This window comes from Mesoplodon densirostris, chromosome 5 (genome assembly GCF_025265405.1).
Source record: "Mesoplodon densirostris isolate mMesDen1 chromosome 5, mMesDen1 primary haplotype, whole genome shotgun sequence".
NCBI lineage: Eukaryota > Metazoa > Chordata > Mammalia > Artiodactyla > Ziphiidae > Mesoplodon > Mesoplodon densirostris.
The window spans coordinates 114,262,438-114,285,904 of NC_082665.1; the positions used below are offsets into that span (position 1 = coordinate 114,262,438).

The window sequence follows — 23,467 nt, forward strand, 5'->3', positions numbered from 1 at the left end:
GGAGAAAGGAGATAGGGAGAAAAAAATGAAGATCATTTCCAGGCTAAAGAGAGTAGTGTGATGCTACTCCCTTTGTAGTGTGGGGATAAGCAGATCCCATATTGCCACAATTTTACATGAGAAACCAGAAATCTAGATTTGTTTTATTTATTTTTTAGTTACACAAAAGATTTATTACATAATCTTTGACTTTGGTAATAGAAGGCAGGTCATTTAGGCAGTAGCAATAAATTTATCCAATTCGCTCCCTTTATTTTACCTCTATGCTTGAATTTACACCTTTGAATTCTGGATTCTCCTTATATTGTTTATTAATTTTTTTAACATCTTTATTGGAGTATAAAGCTTTACAATGGTGTGTTAGTTTCTGCTTTATAACAAAGTGAATCAGCTGTACATATACATATCTCCTCCCTCTTGCGTCTCCCTCCCACCCTCCCTATCCCACTCCTCTAGGTGGTCACAAAGCACCGAGCTGATCTCCCTGTGCTGCTTCCCACTAGCTACTAGATTTGTTTTAAATAGTCACCTGAGATGTTGTCATCTAATTCAACTGTGTGTTTGCTTTTTATACAATCAGGGCCAAACACAGTAGGTCTACAAGCAAAATTCAGGCTGCAGACAGCTGACATAAAACATCTGGATTAGAATAACAAATCTAATAGGAGAGTCAGAAAAGCACTGACTTTTCCTGTTTCCAAATCAGTAAGAGAAAAGCAAAAGAGGGATTCTGAAAATCAAATCGACTGTGAGAGAGGGGCAGAGACAGGAGTTAACAAGAAATGTCAATGTTAATGTTTTTAGTAGTTGTAGTAATAGTATAGAAAAAGCTCAAATTGGTCTTCCACATGAGCTGTGTCACCTTTGGCAAGCTACTTAACCTCTCTGTGCCTCACCTTCCCCATCTATAAAATGTGCTAGCATAGACCAAGCTTCAATAAATGTCAACTATTGTTATTGTTACAGAGGTGATGGGAAGCCCTTCCCGAAGTAAAAATGAGCTACATGAGAAAAGAAAAGCTCCAAAAGCTGTGAACACAAGGCAAAATTTTAACAAATTACTTTCCAATAGTTTAATCTGATTTTAGGCACATTATTTAACCCATCTACACCTTAATTGCTGGGTTGGTACGAAGGGAAAAAACAAAACTACTTACCTCACAGGGTTTGGGGGTAAAAGCACTTTGTACACTATTCCGTGTCAAACAAATATTACAACTATTAGCCCAAATATGAAATATAATATTTCTATTCCACAAAATACACACATAAGAAGCACATGAGAAAGTGGCAGCTCCTTGTTGCTCAGACAACCCCCACTGCTTATCACATGTACGATCCATCATGAGCTTCCAAAGTACCTACCTTCACACCCAACAGGCTCGTTGGTCCTCACCCACCAGTCACCCACAAGTGACTCGGAGTTCAGAGACTTTTGTCTCCATTTTACAGATGAAGATTTAGAAACTGAGCCTCTGAACTCCTAACCCAAAGTGCATCCCCGTGGACCACACTGCCTGCCTGTAGTAGCACATTCTGAGGGAGAAAGCCTCAGAAAATTCTGTTGAATTCTTTTTAATTTTCAGTCATTGCTTATTAATACGGCCAGTCCGGGCAGACTCTGGGGCTAATGTTACAGCAATTGAAAAGCAGAAAGTAGCTCTATAATTACCCTAGTGCTTCTAATAGAGCTACACAATGGGCACAGAATTATGTACAGAGTGGGGGGGAAATTATATTAGACACCTCTGAACCTTTGAAACTGTATTACTTAGAACCTTAGCAGATGAGCAGGAAGTATTTAAAGAAGATGAAGATGAATTTCCCATTTGGTGTCCTACTTACTTTGCACAAAAAGATTTGGCTGTCACTTTCAGTGTAAACTGCCTCCTTGGGGCCTTCCATAGCAATGACACAGGCTGCTCAGGAGAAAGCCCTGAGCTTTTGTACCACTGACAGCAGAAGGGGCCAAGGGACCAAACCCTGACAGGGGCCAAACTCCCCTGGAATCTATAAGTCACTCTTCTGAGAGCCTCAGGAGGGGATCTGGGCTTCCCCATGTGTCCTGTGACATGACACCAGGACTGCCTCAAATGAGAACAGAAACTGCCCTCCAGACACTCCCTCGAAAAATAAATAACTGCCCCCAAACCAACCACTGCAGCAAATCTCCATGTCTATCCCAGGATTCAAAAGTAGAGCTATTTGATGCAAGTTTTGGTATCAGTTAAGAGAGAGATGATTCTACTTATGGAATCCTAGCATCACAGACTAGGGCAGCCCAATTTCTTCATTTGACAGTTGGGGAAAGTCAGGGCTGGAGAGAGGAAGTGCCTTGCTGAAGATGAAGACACAGTAACAGAATGAGATATCCAATGCCGGTCATATAAAACCATACTCCATTTCCTGCAATGCTTGGGAAACGTCCTCAACAATCCTTAGCCTTGTTGAGGCAGGCTTCGCTGACCATCTCTCAGAGCCCAGCCCAGGGTCTTCTCTCCCCAGCTGATTCTGGAGTACAGCATAGTGCCGCCCAGCTTTCTGACCAACCCTCTACCTGGTTTCCCTGAAGACAAATACATGATCTTTTTCATCCTGGAAGATCTCAACCTCTCATCACAACAGAGAGACAACAGGTAAATAGAACACCAAACCCAAGAACATTTAAAAGCTGCCAGAATCTTATAAACTTGTTGCCCATGGTCCATAATGTACAGTCTAATTTTTTTCCTGAGAACATTTTTAGAGTTTCCCCTTCTATTCCTCAAACTGGAGATGAACCTCCACCTCTCCGTTCTTTAAGAAGCCCTCTTCTCTCCACCCAGCACCCCACCCCTCCATCTCCCACCTGAGCAACAGGAGCAAGCATTCTGACCAGAGATGCCCCCATTTCATGAGGCAGCTATCCCTCAAGGGGAAGACCCCCTTAGGCTTCTTCTCATCCAATCACAATGCAAAAAGGTAAGACTAATAAGAAAGATAAGGATTGGTAAGAAATCTCTTCTTTGTCTGAAATCTTGGAGCACATTTCCAAGCCCTTCTCAGTCTCTTCAATATTCTTCTTGGTATCCTTAAAAAACTAAAAATAGAGTTACCATGTGACCCAACAATCCCCTTCCTGGGCATATATCCACAAAAAATGAAAACCCTAATTTGAAAAGATACATGTACCCCAATGTTCATAGCAGCACTACTAACAATAGCCAAGACATGGAAGCAGCCTAAGCATCCATCGACAGAAGAACAGATAAAGAAGGTGTGGTATATACACAAAATGGAATATTACTCAGCCTTTAAAAAGAGTAAAATAATGCCTCTTGCAGCAACATGGATGGACCTAGAGATTATCATACTAAGTGAAGTAAGTCAGGCAAAGAAAGGCAAGTATCATATCACTTACATGTAGAATCTAAAAAAAAAATTGATACAAATGAACTTATTTACAAAACAGACTCACAGACATAGAACACAAATTTATGGTTACCAAAGGGGAAAGAGGCAGGGAGGACTAAATTAGGAGTTTGGGATTAACAGATACACACTAATATATATAAAATAAACAACAAGGATCTACTGTATAGCACAAGGAAGTATATTCAATATCTTGTAATAACCTATAATGGAAAAGAGTCTGAAAAAAATATGTATGTATGTATAACTGAATCACTTTTGCTATACACCTGAAACTAACACAACACCATAAATCAAGGGTACTTCAAGTAAAAAAAAAAAAAAAAAAAAAAGATTCTTCTCGGTATCCAACTCATGATCAATCCAATTTCATCAACCCTCTCCCCACAACCAGCTGGCCACAGGGATTTCCTACAGATTCAGGAAATGAAGAGAACTGGGGGGTGGGTGAGGGACTGGGGGACCTGCTAGGGAATCTCACCACGGCCCTCACTTCTCAAGGGACGTATAAATGGGGATGCCTTTTCTTAATACCATTACTTCCGGTCTAGTGCCCACCTTCTTCATTTCACCAGCAGGTGCGCAATCTCCAGCACCACCCTAAATTCTCAAAAGGATTAGTGTAACCTTAAACTCCATATGCAGACTTTTGAGTGAGAGTTCCACATTCTCCCACAGCTGAATACACAACCCAACCATCTCCAAGTCAGGTCTCCCCTAAACTATCTCCCTCTCTTCTAAGTGAAAATTGTTCGTATAAGCATCAGATTGAAAACCTCAGCTTTACTTCAATTACTTTAATCCAGCCAAGCAAGGGGTGTTCTGTTCCCCTTCCAAAGGCCCCTCGGGCTGGGTTCACAGGGTGGCCACAGTAAGCATCCTGCTGGTCAGTCCTACACTTTTCGAAATGTCTGGGAAACTAATAAAGGCAGAAGAAATTTCTTTTAGTTTCCTGGAAAACCTAGCTTTTTATTTACAAAACTTAAAAAAAAAAAAAAAATCAGTAGGAGCTCCACTCTACCTGTTCCGTAAAATGTTAAACCAAAAGGTTTGCACAAAGAAGTACACTAGACCTTTATTCAGGCAACTTTATGTTCTGCTTCCCTGTTCACAGGCTGACCCATTAATCCTATCTAAAGGAAGTAAAAAAGGATTTTCAGCCAAAAGTTGGAAGAGAAGGGCAGTTTCGTGTACTGTGTTGCTCATTTAACATATTAAACATGCATTAATTTCATCCTTAAAACAACCCTATGAAGTTGGCATTCTATTCAAAATCCTTAAAAACTAAAACTGAGTATAAAATTAAAAGATGAAATACATTCTTTTATCCCTGCTTTATGAATGAAGAAAAGCATCAAAAAGGCTAGTTGGCTCAAGGTCACACAAGCTAGTCAAGGTCACACAGCTATGCAGTAACAGACTCAGGTCTGCCTGACTCCAAAGTCCCCATTTTTGTTTTCCAGGATCACCCTGCTTCTTGTAATCTCAGAGGCTGACACTCCTATTTATGTCCTCTTTTGTGGTACTGATGCCTCCTCTCCCTTCCAGATCCAGAAGGACAAAAATAACCAGTATGGTTCCTCTGAAACAATGAAATTTGTTTGTTCCACAAATCTGGCTACAAGGATATTGCTACTAAAAATGAAATCCTCCATGTTAGCCTGGTATCCTGTTAGTATTTCATAGATGTGAGCAATGACAGAGCTGGCTAGTTACTGAGCATCTCCACAGGCAATCAGTGGGCTCCAATTCTTTGATATTTGGACTTCAACTCTGGGGTGTCTTGGATGTCACAAGCAGGAGCTTGCTTATGGCCATGGGAGCCCCAGCAGGAGCACAGGGCATGGGATGAAAGGATTAGAGCTGCCTCCAGACATGATGTGGATAAGAAAGGGTTGGGGAGAGAAATCAGTAGCTCCCTTCTCATATTTCTAAAATGAACATCAAGGTGCAACAAAAAATGGTAGTTTCCTCTATAACAGTGAGAGGAAAAAAAAAGACAAGGAAAGAGAAGATGAGGGAGTTAGTAACAAACATGTTCCATTAGACTAAACAACTTTCCGTCTCGAGATCCAGCAACTCGGTGAGCCTTAAGAGGTATTTACTACAAAATGACAAATTACAAAACTGAGGTTCAGAGAAGTTATGTAGCTTGTTCAAGGTCACCAAGCTAGACAGTAACAGCGAGCAGACAAGGATTCAGGTTTCCTGACTCTGGGCCCAGGGCTCTTTCTGCTCATAAGCCTCTGTGGAGATGGAGTTGGCCTCACTCACTCACGTCAGGTGAAGTCACTGGGTTTCTAGTCCCCATTCTACCATGAACTTGCTATATAGCAACAGAGATGGAGTGAGGACTGTGACAAACTGGAGAAAGTGTGGTGCCTCTAAAGGACACAGCTGCTATTCAGTACCAGATTATGGCCATACAGGAAATAAATGTAGTCCTTCTCATTTTTCAAGCTGGAAATCTGGCTTTGTGAAAAATCTCCCAACTTTTTAAATGTTTGCTCTAAATATTTAAAAACACCATGTTGGTCAAATCAAACACACACAGGGGAAACCAAACCCACAAGTAACCAGTTCTAAATCTGATGTTAATTTGCATAATAAAGGGCGAGACCAAGCTAGTTCCTAACTAAGGGACCACAAGGGCATGGAGTTATTGGTGCTAGAAATCCATGTGCCCACCAAGCACTACCTCTCAAGCCTACATACTACTATTTTTCAAGTATATATAGACACTATTATGAAAAAATTCAAAGTAATTCACATGGTTAGCTAAATTCATAGTAGCTTTCTATAACTACTCATTTTTCTCCAATAAACTGATAGTAAAAATATAACCACTACCATTTGAATCCTCATCATTTTTTTTTTTTTTTGCGGTATGCGGGCCTCTCACTGTTGTGGCTTCTCCCGTTGCGGAGCACAGGCTCTGGACACGCAGGCTCAGCGGCCGTGGCTCACGGGCTCAGCCGCTCCGTGACACGTGGGATCTTCCCGGACCGGGGCACGAACCCGTGTCCCCTGCATCGGCAGGCAGACTCTCAACCACTGCGCCACCAGGGAAGCCCCTCATCATTTTTTAATTAAAAAAAAAAAAAGACCCTCATGTTTAGAAAAGGTTGGAAATGACTGAACTAGATAATTTCTAAAGTGTACATTTTTATAATTCCATGGCTATAAGCTGCAGAGAGGTGGGAGTCTAGGAAGAGAAGTCCCCTGAACACACCAAGGTATGTCCTTAAAACTCGGCACACAATGACTAACTCAATGCCTATTGTGAACTATGTTCTACCTAACTGTTCAAGTTCAAGAACAAAAGCAAAGTAGCCAACCACACTAGCAATGTTCATTGAACAACGGTGTTTCAGGCAAGTAGAAAAAGACAAGCAAGAATAGGTCCGAGATAAGCTATCATTGAGCCTTCATGACAATGGGAAACGTCAGACATCAGCAAACTCATAACGGATCAGTGCAACTAAGACACCTATGAAGATAGAATGCAGGTTTAGGAGAATGTGACCTGTCCTGGGCTAGCCTGAAAGGCCTCCTCGAGAAGTGACATTTGGATTGAGCTGAGATCATCTAGGGAAGTAGAAGTTAAGGCGTTGGTTGCATGGGTGTGTGGGAGGAGGAATGGTGCATTCCAGCAAAGGGCCTCAGTGGTGGGGATATGGTACTTCCAAGGAACTGAAAGGCCTGTATGGCTGAAACCAAGAGAGTGAGGACATCTGAGGTTTGAGATGGGGCTTGAAAAGGCCTTAGGAAACAGAGCACTGAGGCCTTCTAATCCTGTTCAGAATGTTTAGGCTTTTACTTCAAGAGAGATTGCAGTGTCAGCACCTTACAGAGCGCCCATCTCAAAGCAGGTGTATAAGAAACATACAGTGAAACTGAAGGGGTAGCAGGAGGTGAAGCCAGAGATGTGAGCAGGAGCTGGGTCTCCAAAGACTCTGTAAAACACGCTAAGCAGTTTAACTTTACTGTGAAGAATGATGGGTTGTCCCTGAGGGTTTAGGCCTATTTAAAAGGTGACTCAGCGTGGAGAATGGGTTTAAGGGATTGGAAGCAGAAAACCCAGGGAGATTATTGCAGTAACCCAGGAAACTGACAGTAGTGACCCTAACTAAGGTGGTGACAGTGGGAATGGAGAGAAGAAAACAGAGCCTAAAGGATGAGGCAGAATGGACAGGCCTCAGTTCCTTTTCAGCTTCGGGGTAGGAGGACAAGAGAGGGGCTCAGGATGATTCCCGAGTTCCTGTCTTATGACTGGTGAAAGGTGGTGTGGCTGATCCAGGAGGAGCAGGCTTGAAGCACAGACAGATTTCACTTTGGACACTCAATTCGTGGCACCTTTGGGTCAACCAAGTGGACTTGTCCAAGAGGCAGTCAAGTCCGGGCTGGGGCACAGGCTCGGAAGGCAACAAGAGAGATGGAAAATGATACTACGAGAGGATCAGAGAAAGTGTGAGGGGAGAAAAGACAGAAGGATCACCAAGGGCTGGACAAAGAAATACAAATCTGTCCCCTACATGGAGATTGAGGAAACGGAGAAACCCAGCAAGAGTATGCTGGATGGAAGCCAAGGGAAGAGAGTTTAGGAGAGAATGGTCAACAAGGTCAAGTTGGAGAAGGAATGACAAATCACAGCACCACGTTCTGTTCTGGTTGGTATTTCCTTCAGGACGTTAATCATAACCTACAACTTTTTTTCACTGTCCATCTCCTTCTAAGACTTGTAACCAAATATGAAGGTTTGTTCCCCACTGTATTCCTACTGCTCACAGAGGGCTTGTTGCACAGAAATTCTCAAAGATCTCTGTTGAAGGAATATGTAGAATGCACATGTGAGTGTTTAAGAAGGAATCAGTAATGAAGGAGAAACTGCAGATAAAAGGGGCAGAAATAATCCCCAGGGAAGAAAGCTGGGCCAGCAGAGAGGATGGGACCCAGGAGACAGGAACAGAGGTAGGTTGGTCCTGAATGACACAAAGATACTCAGAAAGATCATTTCCCATCCATCCTCCTCCCCAAGAACCAGAGATGATAAAAATTCTCTCCCATGAGTTTCTACACTGTCCAGATGGGCTTGCCCATCCCGGATGCTCCATTCCCCTGAGATTTTATTCCAGGAAAAAATGAGTAAGTAGGTTGGTGATGAGGTTTCTCTGAGGATTCCAGTTCCAATCCTCTGCATCATGAGCACCAGATTTTCAAGAAGTGATTTCATCCCAACGACTGATTTTGTAGCATGAAGCCAATGTGCTTCAGTGCTGTAAGTCAAGTCAACGTACAAACATCTGCCCTTACAAAGCAGGGCAACTAGATCCAATTTTTACTTAAAGAATTATTCCCTTTTCAAAAGTAGTCACTTACTGCACTGAAGAGTCAGATCCCTTAGTTCACTTAAAACCCAATTTGATTTATAAATTTTGATTTCACAGTAACTGTCTTAAGAGTACGTTTGGCATCTGCCTTTCACTGAAAAAAAGATGAGCTCCCATTCCCCCCACAATGATAGACTACATTAACTATGTCCTAATTAAATGTTCTAAATCTGGAATGACATGGGGGGAAAGAGGGGGGCAGAGCCCGTACCTTCATAAGACTTGCCCTAATTTACTTAGCATCAAGGGCCCAGTTGACCTTTATAGAGCCTTAAATCAATCAATTAGCTGAGACACACCTTCTTACTTTCAAAATGAGGAGATGGCATGGATAAGATGGTATTTCACACAAAGGACTTTCAATAAACATAAACCACAAGCATCAAAAGAATGCTTGTCCTGAGGGCTGCCAAGAAAGGCCAAGTGTTAGAATGAAAAGAGTCTGGAACAGGAGCCATATTAGCAACTGGCTCGCCGGACAATCAAACCAACCTCTTCTCCACTCTGCCCACTATTCCCTCACTTCCATCCTCTCCCTCAATGTTTAGCATCACCTCATGTTTTATGCCAGCAACGAGCACAGCGCCTGGCATGGTGATGGCGCTCATGTTATGGAAAGGTACACGGGGTTAAGAGCTCAACTGCCTAGATTTGAATCCAGCCTCTCACTAGCTTGAGCAAGTGACCTAACTGATGTAGTTGCTTTACAGGTAAAGCAGGGGGATGGTAGCAGCATTGTTACCATCGCAGTATTATTGTGAGGATTACATGGGTTAATGATTACAAAGCACTAGGAACAATGCCTGATAAACAGCAGGGAAGAGTTTCCCAATACAGTCATTATATCACCACCACCAGCTTGACCTTGAGCAAGTTACTGTCCACCGTGGGGTTAAATTTCCCCACCAGCGACATGATGGGGTGGATGAACTGATCTCAGGAAGATCCCCACTAGCTTAACTCCTCTATAATTCTTTGAATCCTATTACAACTCTCGAAATCCTCCTAAGGCTCTGAGTTCTCAGACCAGCAGCAGAGAAGGAAGATCCATTGCCAGGAGTCTTACTAGCCCATGGAGCTTCAACTCCTCCCAAACACAGGCTGGACACAGCGCCCCACAGTCTACTCAGCCAGTCCCCTTTCTTACCGTAGATACAGACTGTTCAGAGACAAAAATATTCATTGTGATACTCAAAGCTGTGTAGACAGCAGAGGTGTGAGAAAAGGACACACGTCACAGGGTGGGCGGCAGGGGGAACCAGAGAGAAAGACAAGGAACAATCAAAAGACAAAAAGCAAACATGACACACCAGAAATACTGTGCCCACCAGGTTATTTATTCAGCATTCTTCACCTAATAGCTTAAAAAACCTTCAAACTACAAGGCAGCTCTGTAGCAGGGAAATGTTCCCTATCTAGAAGCACAGCCCTCTCAAAGGGATTCCCCTTCACTTTAAACCCAGGCAGATGCTCCCCAGGGAGCAGATGCTACTGGGTAGACAGTCTTAGGTACAAACACCTTTCTCAGGAAGCAGTCACTTGCCAGACGTTTAACTCACCTCCACTCTGCCCAAAAGTAAAATCAGTGTTCAGGATGATCAAGTCCCCTTTCCCTTCTGGGCCTCAGTTTGCACTTCTGTAAAATGGAGGGGGCAGCAACTCAGGTCACCTAACTTCCAAGTTTCCTAACAGCATTAAAATTGTAGTATTCCAGGACTTCCCTGGTGGCACAGCGGTTAAGAATCTGCCTGCCAATGCAGGGGACACGGGTTCAATCCCTGGTCCAGGAAGATCCCGCATGCCACGGAGCAACTAAGCCCTTGTGCCACAACTACTGAGCCTGCGCTCTAGAGCCCACAAGCCACAACTACTGAGCCCACGTGCCACAACTACCGAAGCCCTTGCGCCTAGAGCCCATGCTCCACAACAAGAGAAGCCACTGCAATGAGAAGCCCACACACCACAACGAAGAGTAGTCCCTACTCACTGCAACTAGAGAAAGCCCACGTGCAGCAACAAAGACCCAACGCAGCCAAAAATAAATAAATTAATTAATTTAAAAAATATATTGTAGTAGTCCATCAATGATTTCCACTTTGCAGGAGGAAAGGTTTTTTTTCTTAATGAGGCAAAAAAAGATCCATAGTTATTTGTTATTTTCTGCCTGAAGCTAGGTTTCCTGAGTTCAAATTGCCAGTCTACCACTAGTTTTGTGACTTTGGGCAAATTGCTTAATCTCTCTGTGCTTTGGATTGCTCATCAGTAAATTAGAATAATACCTTCCTCATAGGGTTGTTGCTAGGATCAATTTAGATAATGTACATAAAGTATAAAGCACTTAGAACTATTCTTGGAATATGGTAGACATTATTTGAGTGTGGTTATTATTATTTTCAGTTACACAGATAGTTTTTCATTCAAAGGGAAAATTTATTTGGAAATGGCATGCAAGAAGTAACACCAACACACACAAACACACACAGCAGGTAGATGGGAAACCTGGGCTCTAACCATGATTCTGCCCCCAAACTAGCTGTACAGTAGCGGATGAACTATGGCCCCCTCGCTGGGGCCTCAGATTCCAAATCAGAGGTGATAAACTGGCAGCCACAGTTTGACCTACAAGGGAGGTGAGAGGTGATCTCCTTCACCAGCGCAGCCCCCTACTGCCCGGCATCCCTGACTCTGACATCAAGAACCAGCTGGCATTTACCACGCGGCACACCACACGCACTTTCCTTACCACCCAGTCCCTGGTGCGCCTTTGGTTCCCTGGTTCAGATCTAGAGGGACCGCCCCTTCTCACAACTGGGCTATGAGCCCCTGGGGCACCATATGCCAGCAGGATTCTGTTGTTCCAGATCAGAAACACAGCCTGTGTTAAAGCAGGCTGCGCACACCAAGGGCACAGTTGAGAACAAACTGTTGAGATTTCTTTATTAATCACAGCATCATCCGTACAAGCAGCTGCTATCAGGAACAGCTGCAGCTGCTAAAAGGGTGATCTTGAAGCAGCCTAGAAAAGTGCTTCCAAGTTGCATACCGACAACGGGCACGTGCAGACCTGCAGTCTATCGGCTTGGTTCTTCCTACCGATCCTCAGTGCCTCTCTCGGGACCAGAAATCCTCCTTCTTCCATACCCTGAGGTGGCGTGGTTAAGGGAGGTTTCTAGAATCAGCCTAATACAAAGAATTTGGGGTGAACTTCAAAGGATTTCAATTTGATTCCACCTCAACCATTCAGTGACCTTGAGTGAGTTACTTCTCTTGACCATGGGTTTCTTCCTATGTTAAAATAGAGACAATAATAATACCTACTCTAAAGGGTTGTTGTGAGAAGTCAAAACTAGATTATGCTTATGAAAGTATTTTGTAGACTGTGGAAGTCCAGATGAAAAAATACAAGTTTATCATTTTCCCATGAAAACTGCAGTTTGACGCGTAAACCATCTAATACAGAATTCACTGTTGTTAGCTTAGGGCTATCAGAGGTGAAATCAGAGAATCACATGGCTACAAAGGGCCTTTTGAGGACCTGTAATCCAACCTTTCTACACTGTCCCCCTCTGCACCAGTCCCTGAATGCTATCAACAAGAGCCTAGCCAAAGGGTGGCCCCACTTGGAAAACCTCCACCTGCAGGAAACTCACTATATTCCAAGGCAGGCAGCCCATTCCTTCCCCCGTGGGCCTAATCCAAACATAGACCATTCCTCCTTGTAGAGACCAAATCAGACTTGCTATAATTTAAGCAGCCTTGAAAGCTGCTTTCAAATGGACCCACCCCAGGGCCTTTGCACATGTTGTTCTACCTACTTGAATACACTTCCATCAGTCTTCAGGTAGCCAGGTCCTTCTTATCTTTCCAGTTCAAATGTCTCTGCTTCAGAGGCCTTCTCTATCACTCTTCACTCCATCCTACCCAGTGACCTTCCATCATAAGGGTCTGTGTTTTTTTTTTTTAAGCACACATCCCTATTTATTCATGTGCTTAAATCTTGTTGAATTCCCCAGAGAACATAAGTCTTATGGAGGTAGTGACCTTGCTTCTCTAATTCACCACTCTGTGCTCTTACAATACAGTAACTTCACCATAGTAATTACATTAGTTCATGGTAGGCACTCCAACATATGTTGAATGAATTTTATGAATTAATGAATGAATACTTAATTCTATGCACACTGTAGATATTCAAATACTCATTAGAAGAAACAAAAACCTCAACAAGCCTTACACCAACTCCCACTACTGACTTAACTCACAAGTATTAATCATGTCTTCCTGTGTTGAGGAAAAAAACTATAAAAAAATAAACAAACTGAACAACAGCTCCCCATGCCAGCTTTATTCATAGCAGCACTGTCCCTAGTAATCTGTCTCTTTATCTTGTGCTGAGGGAATTCATGAAAAGGCACTTAAGTGGACGAAAAACAGATAGCTGTTTCCTGGAGACAGGGCCTCACATAATGGCATAATTATGAACTGTCCTTAAAGAGATCACTCAGCTGGCAAGTAGTCACCCAAGTCCATTGTGAATGCTGTCACAGGCCCTCAGATATGCGAGGCTAACAAACAGACATGAAGAATGCATGCCTACAGGGTATGTACTGAGCCATGCCACCCTCAGCCAGCCTTACCCACTGTGTACCCTTGGCCCCGTGGAGAGTAGAAAAGCCAGAGAGGTATGAAAGCTGCTACCCTTGCCTGGTCTGGGAACACAGACTCACCCCAGCAACCATGAAAGATATCTGGGTAGAAAAGCCACAAGCTCTTTGCAGGCTATATGCTGGAGCAGAAGACACCGAAGATCTGGGTTGAGTCCTGTTCTACAACCTACTCTATAACCTCCAACTCAGTCATATCACCTTCCAGAGTCTCAGTATTCCCATTTGTAAATGGGGGTTACTAGTTCCTTTCTCAAAGGCTGGTCCAAAGAATAATACCACACCATATCAGATGCTAATATGTATTGAATCTATAAAGCACTGCACAAAGATAAAGTATTGATGGCAAATTAGCTTATAATCATAAATAATTGCTGCAGTTAGGATTCCAGAATAGGCATCCAAACAGCTGGAGGTTGACTGATAAGCACAAGGAACACCTTCATGAGAAAGATGACTTATGCTTCCTATGCATCCTTTAACGCCCCAAGTGTGGGAATGCAGGAGGTTCGCAAGTACCCCAGATGCCCAGGGAAGAAAAGTCAGGGTCTACAAGAAAGGGGAATTTCCCACAAGTCACGGTTTGCTGCTCCTGGTCAACAAGCTACAGCAATTAATTGGGACATTTCTTAAACTGCCCTATGATAAGTCTTAAGGATGTTATTATTGGAATCTAGGAAAAAACTCCCCTACCACATGAGGAGATCAGATCAAGATTTTCTTGACTCCAGAGAAGATGACGGAATATGGCTTAATGAGGGGAGCAACCATAAAGAGACAATGTCAGAAAGTACTCATGCCTTAAACAGAGCCTGAAATCAGAAGCTGTGCACAGAAAGGCTCTTTTAAAATGCATGAAGTCACGTAACACTCTGTTGGCACCTACTGTTTACATAAGCCCACCGGGCGCTGCAAAGGTAAATGAGCAGGGATTATTTAGCCTACAGCATGGGGAACATGTGGTAAGGGCTATGAAAGGGGACTAGGTGTTAGGAGAACACAGAGGGAAGGGAAATTTCTTTTCTCCTTGGAGAGATATAGGAAAGCTTCATGAGTCAAGTGGCATTTGAGCTGGGAGAAGAAAACAAAGCAGAGATGAGATGTCAGAATGCTGAGACTCTTAACTGCTTCTGTGACACAGATGTCTTGACAAGCTAGAAAAGCCTGGCGACCCCTGCAAAAAAAACAAGTATATTTAAATAAATGATAAAATTACATAGGACTTCAAAGAAAATTGGTATTAAAACACAAAATGCAGGCTTCCCTGGTGGCACAGTGGTTGAGAGTCTGCCTGCTGATGCAGGGGACACGGGTTGTGCCCCGGTCTGGGAAGATCCCACATGCCGTGGAGCGGCTGGGCCCGTGAGCCATGGCCACTGAGCCTGCGTGTCCAGAGCCGGTGCTCCGCAACGGGAGAGGCCACAACAGTGAGAGGCCCGCGTACCGGAAAAAAAACAAAAAACCACACAAAATGCAGTTAAAAAACAAATTTGTGATAGAGTACCATATGTGATTCTTTATTAATGCAGTCAATAAAATCTAGCAGCAAGTCTAACATCTACCATAATTTCAAAGCAGCAGTGAATGGCTTTTTGAGACGTCTGTAATATCTGTAATGTGAAGTGAAAATATCTGTGATTTCTATTGGCAACAAAAGCAAAAAACAGAGGTACTGCTAATACTACTATGATTTGTTACCTACTTTTATAATGAAAGTAAATGCTACTGCAGTTAGCGGTCAATAAAAATAAAGAGGTAATTTTTCCCCAATCAAGTTCACAGATTCCAACTTTTTGTTTCCATGGACCCAGGTTAAGAAATCCTGATAGAGAAAACAGCCCAAGCAAAAGAAGAAAGTGAGAAATTCGGGTAATGTTATGAGACCATGTAGAACATGCAAAGACACAAATAGGAGATGGCATTGAAAGGCAGGCCAAACCCTCAGAAGTCACCAACAAGAAGGTTCTTCATTCCCCAATCATTAAACCACAGAATGTGCTCTAAGTTCCAGAACAGTATCTTCTTTTGAAATAAAAGATGAATGAAAGAAGTAAGAAAACATCTTAACACAGGTTATAGCTCCTTTCCAAAAGTGTAGTAGATGACAGCACATTGATAAATTTACTTAAAAAAACCCCACATATCCAATAGGATTATGTATGTAAAACTGTAAGCATGTAAGTATGAGTGGGTGTAAGCATGTTTTATAAACATAGATGTCCAGAAAAAACGTACATCAAATATTAACAGTAATTAGAATTTGGAGGTGATTTTACTTTCTTCGTTGTATTTTCTACAATTGGAAAGTGGGCCAAAAAAAGGCCCAGAAAAGGTTAGGTGACTTAGGGTAACACACATTCCACACAGTACAAAACAGAGCTTTACTAGAACTCAGAAATGTCCTTTTTTTGTACCTTCATCTTCAGAACTGAATGCATCTGAACACAGGAGGTAGGTATAACTATTTGCCCCAACTTACATATTCAGACTCTGAGACTCAGAGTCTGTTAAGTGACTTGCCCAAAATCACAGAGCAAGTTAACTGGAGGAGTTGGGGCTAGAATCCAGTTCTCCTGCCCCTCTGGAAGGCAGAATAGTATCACTGTTGAAAGCAAGAGTTTTGCATCAGCCTGACCTTAGTTAAGTCTCAACTATACCACTTACTTGCTAGTAAACTTGGACAAATTCCTGAATTTTTCTAATCCTAGAGTTCTCCATACTTCTTTACTTCAAAGGGTTATGGTGTCCTTGGGAAAACATCCAATGATGTGAAACCCTATTACAACCTCTGACACAGAGGAAACATTCTAATAATCATCTCAATCACTATGCCTCCCTGCCTCTGTCCCAGGGGGAAGGACTCCAGCTCTACCAGAAGCCAGCAGACATATCTGCTCATTAGACACAGCAGCCCAGTTCTAGTCTCAAAAGTCAACTGGGATCAGCTCATCGTGTGCACAAGCATCTCTACTGGACAGGAAATGAACAACGCCAGGCCTAACATGGGACAGAATGTCAGAGTGCTGAGCAGCCAGTTTGGGGATCTCTAGGGATTCGGATTCAATAGGTCTAAAACAGGACCAGAGATTCCAAATTGTTAAAAAGCTCCAGGAGAATCTAAAGAGCTAACATTCAAGGACAAATTCCTAGTTTGACATGAGAGACTCTACTATTTCTGTGAATACAAAAGGGACCCAGTCTAATCACAAGCAATGCATTATCCAATGGGTGGCCCAACAAGGCATCACAGGAAGACCAGGGATCATCAGTGGTTCCAGGGCTCTTCTGTCATGAAGGACAGCAAACGCCCAGAACCATGGAGGGAGAATTGAAACCAACTCAAACCAGAAGCAAAAATAAATGTTCAGAGGGACTTCCCTGCCCCAGATGCATAATGTTTTCAGAGCTGGAACGGACTTCAAAGATGACGTCCATTATACAGATACCACAGCACATTAGTGACTAGAACACTGAGGAACGTACCAAGACTTGGAGGCCCACAAAGCAAAGATTCACAATAAATCCCCTCAGTAAAGACTGCTGGATGAATTCATTAAGGAAAAGTGACATTCAAACACTCGAAAGACAGGGCTTCAAAATGGCCTACTCTGTAGATCTAGAAAGTACCTAAAAATATGGTAGTTCCGACAGCACTCAGAAACACCACAACCATGTGCCTGAAAGGAGACAAGAGTCAGCAAACTATTCTCTTAAAGGTGATGGGCAAAGCAGAAGAGGGAAGGGTCTCCACAGGCTCATATGAATTAAAGATTTTTCTCATTATTTTATCCTTAGGACCCTGCATACTGCTTGACAAACAGTATAACATTCAGTAAATATTTGTTGAATGCATGAAAGTAAGAAAGACAGGGCAAAAGAGACCATCTCTGCTCCTGCAGGCTAAGCAGGGTACTGAGTATAGCATTCCCCACGAGGTGGGGCCTTTTTGGTTGTCTGGCCCAAGAGCTATAGAAACTGATTGCCCACACAGCGGGAGGAACATGAGCTTTTGAGTCAGGAATACTTGGGTTCAAACTCAAACTCCGTATGATCTTGGCATAAGTACTTGACCTCTTTGAGCCTCAGTGTTTCATCTTTAAAGGGGGATTAATACCACCTACTTCACCTCTAAAACAGGCATGATGGTATTTATCCTTAAAAAAGTTTCTGGAAGAAAATTACATGAATATAGTTATGCAAAGTAGCTAGCACAAGGGCCAGCATACAGTATGAACTTAACAAATGGCAATGTGGGTTGGAATTAATCCTGCCCTCTCCAGCCAGAGCCTATATTCTCCTAGGTCACCTCTAATCATACTCTATAGTCTTTCTGATAGGAAGCTGCAGAAATAATTCCAGTGTAAGTTCACTAGATTTTCTAACAATGCCCATTTCTTTAAATAAATAATAAACTTTTCAGTTTACAAAATAACTTCATATTCACACACATAATTCTGAAACAGTGCATTACTATTATTCCATGTTTAATAGATGAAAATACTATTATCTGTGTTTAATGGATGAAAAAACTAAGACCATCTAGCCAGCAAGAGGCAGACTGAGACAGGAACTATAGATTTTAACATTTTATTCTAATGACCATCAGTTTCTTAACCTGAAATTCAAATGAATGATCTTTCTATGGAATAAAATACTCCAACTCAGACTGCTCCAGAACTCATGTCAAATGCTGATTGGATTACCCTGATACAGCTGAAAGCAGACAAATTTCTGAAAGAAGAGACAATATTTTTTTTAAACAAAGCCCTTCCTCTGGATTTAATACATCAATTCTTGATAGAAAAAGACTTAGAATCGGGCCAAGAGAGTTTTAGCAACGTCTCTTCCATTTATTAGCCATGGGACCCTGGATGATTCTTAACCCTGGTAAATTTCAATATCCTCATCTGGGTAATGGGAAAGCAATACCACTCCTAAGGTTGTGTGAAGTTACTGGCACAGAGAAGGCAGTCAGTAAGTGATAACTTACTTAATGACCACACCATGGTACCAAACATTTGGACTGAAGGGGAAGCGACTTCTTATTTCTTCCTGGCTCTTCTAGCTTCTTCATAACCCCTGCTCTGCATCTGTTCAATGGGGACACAACCAGTCTTCATTTGACCTCACCAGGGAATGAAGATAACAAAAGAGCTGGCAGAGACATTATGCAAATACCAAATATTATTAAAATATTAATGAACTCTGGCAATTTCCCTGAATTTTGATAAATGGTGTTTATTATGCACTGCCAGCCTCTCCCACAATCTGGGCTCTCACATATTAACTAGATAATAACAGCAATCATTCTCCTAAAAGACCAAGGTGTAGAGAAATAAATAGTGAATCTAGATGACTCCCGCAAATACCTGCCTCCAAAGGAATCAGAATCTCCGGACAATCAGAGAAGGTCAGGACAGTCCATGGACAGCTGGGTGACCAGTAGCAGGCTCAGATCAACTCCACAGCCTATGCAGACCCTGCTTTGATAGGACAGTGGAGTTTCCTGGTGCTGACAGGTCATTGTTTATGACAATAGCCTACCACAACTTTGCCCTTCTGCGTAGTAAAGTTGCCTCCAATCCCGATAAAACAAAAAGAATCTGGGAAGCCGGTGGGCGGGGGCTTTAGTTCAGGCTAACAATCTCATACAGAAAGTGGCTGCCCCTGTCAGCTGCCTAAAAACAGAGGTAGCGTTATCCACAGCTCCATTAAAGAGGTTTGCAGCAAACTCCTCTGCCCTTTCGTTCTGTGTGAGAGGATAATGTTTTCAGGCTGCTGACAATCCTCAGGTGCCGCTCAGACAGAAGCAGAACAAAGCCAAGAGGACTTACACCCACCCCCCAAAAACTCCCAGAAATAAGGGCCTGGCGCCACCCCTGTTAACACCTTAACAAGCTGAGGGTCATTAAGACACATCATTCGCATATTCATGAAAGACTGTGGACTGCGGCAAGTGAAACAAAGTGCACAAAAAGAGATTTTGTGTTTTCAAGCCAAGTGAAAATCCGCTTTAGGAAAAGTGAATCCACACAGGGACCCTTGCTGTTGCCAAACCTTCACTTGTCTAGAGCAGCCAGCACCTCATTAAAGGAAAGCAAGCAACTCACAAATGAATGCAGCACCACACACAGGCAGGCTCATTTCGCCATCTGCCTTCTAGTGTCCAGAGGGGCAAGAGGCTTAAACGACATTCTCCTGAATTTTCTCTCCCGCAGGTGGAAACATCAAATTCCCAGGGGGCAAGAAAGACTTCTCTTGCAAGATCAACTGGGTAAAAATGAATAAAAGGGAATTTCGTTTACCTGTCAACACCATGCCACTCATGACATTAAACACAAAATAAATTAAGCACCCTGCAATAATTCACCCTTCGTAAAGGCTTTGAGAAATCAGTGTATCAGCCGTGGGGTTAGCACAAGATTTCCTCATGAGCTGGGCACTTAAACTTACCCCTCCCCACAGCCTCCCATTTTCTGTTCCATGACTATCCTGACTGATGGTGACCCAGCACCTTTTCCTAGTGAACGACCTAGGACAGGTGACATTGGAATTGAGGCCGGCGCTATAACAACACAATGGCAGACTTCCATTATATACGTCAAAGAGAAAGGACATGATTAAGCAACTTAAGTAACTGCTCTGAGCCTTCTCTGTGTGTCCCACCCTTCTGACAATCACTGTGCTGGTTTTCAGATCTGAAAGCTTTGTAAGCTTGTAAGCTTCCCACCGCACGGTTAGGGATTTATTTAAACACACACGCACACGCGCGCGCGCGCGCGCACACACACACACACACACACCCCACATTTAATTCAATATTAGTTGAATGGTCGAATCTCTCAACGGAGAGCTTTTCAACCCCATACACACTTGGGGAGTGTGGCGCAAAAAGTAAAATCCAGCCCCAAGTTTTAACATGCTTCATCCAACTTCCCAAAGCGTTACTACCCACCGCCGGCACACGTACAATTTGTATTACCCCCAACCTGGGCTGTGGGGAGGAAGCAAACCGAGAGGTAATACCCGATAATAGAACCAGCAAGGACAGCAGACAGCCGGCTGAAATCCAAGTAGACGGCAGGAGGAAGGCAAAACCTCAGTCTTCCTCTGTGGTCCAAGACCTTTTTCAATTAAATTTCCCACTACCCGGAAAATTGCCTAAGAATGTATTTGTCAAGCGCACAGAGACACGCGGTAGGGCAGCGCTACACTGGAGTCCCAGTTCTGCGGAGTGTTCACCGCCAGACCACGTACTGCATGCAGCCAGAGTTGCACTGGTGGAGCCGCAAGCTACGCGGGAGGCTCCCAGCAGCGGACACTCACAGCACTAATACGAACGACAGGACACCTGGGGAGGGGTTCGGTCTCCCCGGCCTGACTCAATTATTTTCCTTTACACAACATTCAACAATCTGTTAAGGAACTGTAGTTGCCAGGCTGGGGGGTGGGAGGGGCGGCATTATTCTAAACCCGGACGTCGCCGGGGTTCGAAACCCAGGACACCTCTCTCGGCCGGTGCATAGACAGCACACAAAGAGGAAGGGGTTGGCGCTCCTCGGGGTCAGAGCACTGAGCGTGGTCATTTTCGATCTGGGAATTAGGAATTCCGAGCTCAGCAAGAAGCCCGGAGAAGCACCGGAAATGCTTCCGACCGCTTCAATGGGAAATCTACTTGCAAATCAAAGTTGCAGGAACTCCCTGCGCCCAGCCTACTTGAGCGGGTTACCAGGGAACACCCAACAAGTTTGGACACCGGGGGCCCGGCTTGACAGCGCCGCGCCGCAAGCGAGACTAGAGAGCAACTTGTCGCTCGGGCGCCGAGCCAGAGCCCCAGGCTGTCTCCGCGCCCCGAGCTCTGGAGAGGACCCGAGACTCGGCGTTGGGAAGGAGCAGATCCGTGTCTCTGGAGACAGATCCCTTAATTGACAGGCGCAGCCGGTTCTCACCTGGACCGCGCGGCTTCCAGGGGCTTCCCCCAAACAGTGAGATGTTTCACCACGAACACTTCACCTGCCTTCCAGCCCCCCGTCGGTGAGAAATTAACAAAAGAGCCAGCGAACTGGGGTGGAAAAGGGACCCGGCACAAAGTGTAGTAGGGAGGGGAGGGAAGGCAGCTCAGGTTGCCGCGGAGAAAGAAGGAAAGAGGCGGAACAGAGATGGGTTATACCCCAGGCACCCGGCGGCTCCGGGAAGAAAATCAAGAAGGAAAGAGCGCGCGAGAAGGGGGAATGGGTTCTTTACCCCGCTTCCCATCTCTCTCTCTCTCTCTCTCTCTCTCTCTCTCTCTCACACACACACACACGCACACACACACACATCCCCCCACACACACATATCCCTCCCTCCCTCTTTTTCCTCCTTACCCAGCATGGAAAAGATGAAATCCTTGGCTGTGTGAATCTCCAGTGCTCTCTGGTCGTCATATTCCCGCTGGTCGTGCTTCGTGAATTCTTGGATGAGTTTGTTCAATTCCTCCACCCGAGCTCCCGACCTGAAATCCAGCTCCGGGAACGCAGGCTTGTTGTTACAGCCCAGGGAGGCTGCCTTGCTGGCGGTGGGAGCCGCCATCTTCATACAAAACGCGCCGAGTAGCAGCTCCGCGGCGGCGGCAGCACCCACCCCGCCCCCCCACCCAGCCCCCCTGGGCCTCCTCCCCTCGCCGGCTCCCTGGCTGTGACCCGGGCCCGTGGGCGGGCTGGCGGGCGGGCGTCTAGGCGGGCGGTTCCGGCTCGGTGCGCTCCGGGCGTCCGGGCTTCAGAAGGATCTGGACTGCAGCGAGAGTGCGTGTGTGGCCCCGACACCCTTCCCTGCGGCCCCACGCCCGCCCAGATGCTGCAGGTCTCTGCCCTCCCCTGGACCTAGCTGGCAACTGCGGTAGCGGTTGTGGAGCCAACCCGAGCCTCCCCCGGGCGAGGAAAGTGAAGTGGAAACAATGTGAAATTCACCAGCTCTGAAATCAACAAGCTGCCGGCTCCGGTGTTACGGAGCCAGCACCAGCGTCCCTCATTTAAAGGGACAGCGCACCCAGTGGAAAGAAAAATAAATAAACGACAGAGGTCTGAGCGCCTAGGCCACTTGCCAATCTGTACTCGGGCAGACGAGAGAGGTGTAGACGTATTCTTTCTCTACTTCCACCCCTTTTCGGGGCAGGGCTTGCCTTGCCAAGCGCGTTCATGAAGGGAGCCTTCCTCTGTCTGATTTTAAGGGCGGTGTCCTGGGCGAGGGCATCCCTATGGGAGCGTTTACATCTCTAGAACTCCAAAGCCTTTAGGTGGTGAAGGAACCTGCCTTAAGGAATATAAACCAATCTTCTGCCGTTTCTGCACAGATTGCCAAATACGATATGATTAAGCGTATCAAAAAAAAAGACAGTGCCCACCCCGTCCCGTATAGACACGCCCATTAGCCACTAAAGTATCCCAACCTTTGCCAGAGGTAATTAATTTTTCCTGGATAACAGCCTATTAAACTTAACATACAATGACTTAATGCGGTTCAGCCCCCTCCAATATAAAGATAGGAAAACTCAAGAGTAGGTGTGGAGGAGGGAGAAGAACAATGAATTGCCCCAGGTTCCAATGAATGTTGAATGACAGGTGAAAATTCTCTCATACAGCATTCGAGCATCCACTATTTGCCAGGCAGAGTGCCAGAATCTCAGTGGACAGGGATAAGCCAAAGGACATGGTTCCTGAGATGGAGTCATACTCACTTGACAAGGCAGATTTTACCAAGTCATGGTCCTTTAGACAGAATAGGATCTCAGAGGTGTTTTCAGTGCTTATGAGGTTTTTGACTCAGACACTAAGGAGACCTATTTGTTCTTAGAAAAAAAGGTTATCTTCCTCCCTAATTCTCCAAAATCCAACTCATCTCTATCCCACAGTCCCTGATGTAAGATAAAAGCCTTTTCTTACCTGGGTTCTCATGGCCAATAATACAAACTCTTTTGTTCGTCCAGGCTCTGTCATGCCTTTCCCTATAAAATGGAGATGATAA

The 23,467-nt window shown here is 44.4% G+C and overlaps 1 protein-coding gene across 5 annotated transcripts in view; it reads right to left on the reverse strand.

Moving 5' to 3' along the window:
* MB21D2 (Mab-21 domain containing 2) overlaps nt 1–22,376 on the reverse strand; it is a 105,598-nt gene extending 83,222 nt beyond the window's left edge. For 3 of the 5 annotated variants that reach the window (XM_060099297.1, XM_060099296.1, XM_060099294.1), the window contains exon 1: nt 21,832–21,911. Coding sequence is in view for 1 of the 5 variants with exons in the window: in XM_060099293.1 (XP_059955276.1) it covers nt 21,832–22,042 (211 nt within the window). In the remaining 4 variants the exon portion in view is untranslated. Of the gene's footprint in view, nt 1–21,831 lie in introns of all 5 variants that reach the window. The other 2 variants (XM_060099293.1, XM_060099298.1) reach the window with 2 other exon arrangements.
* Nucleotides 22,377–23,467: the final 1,091 nt, after the last annotated feature.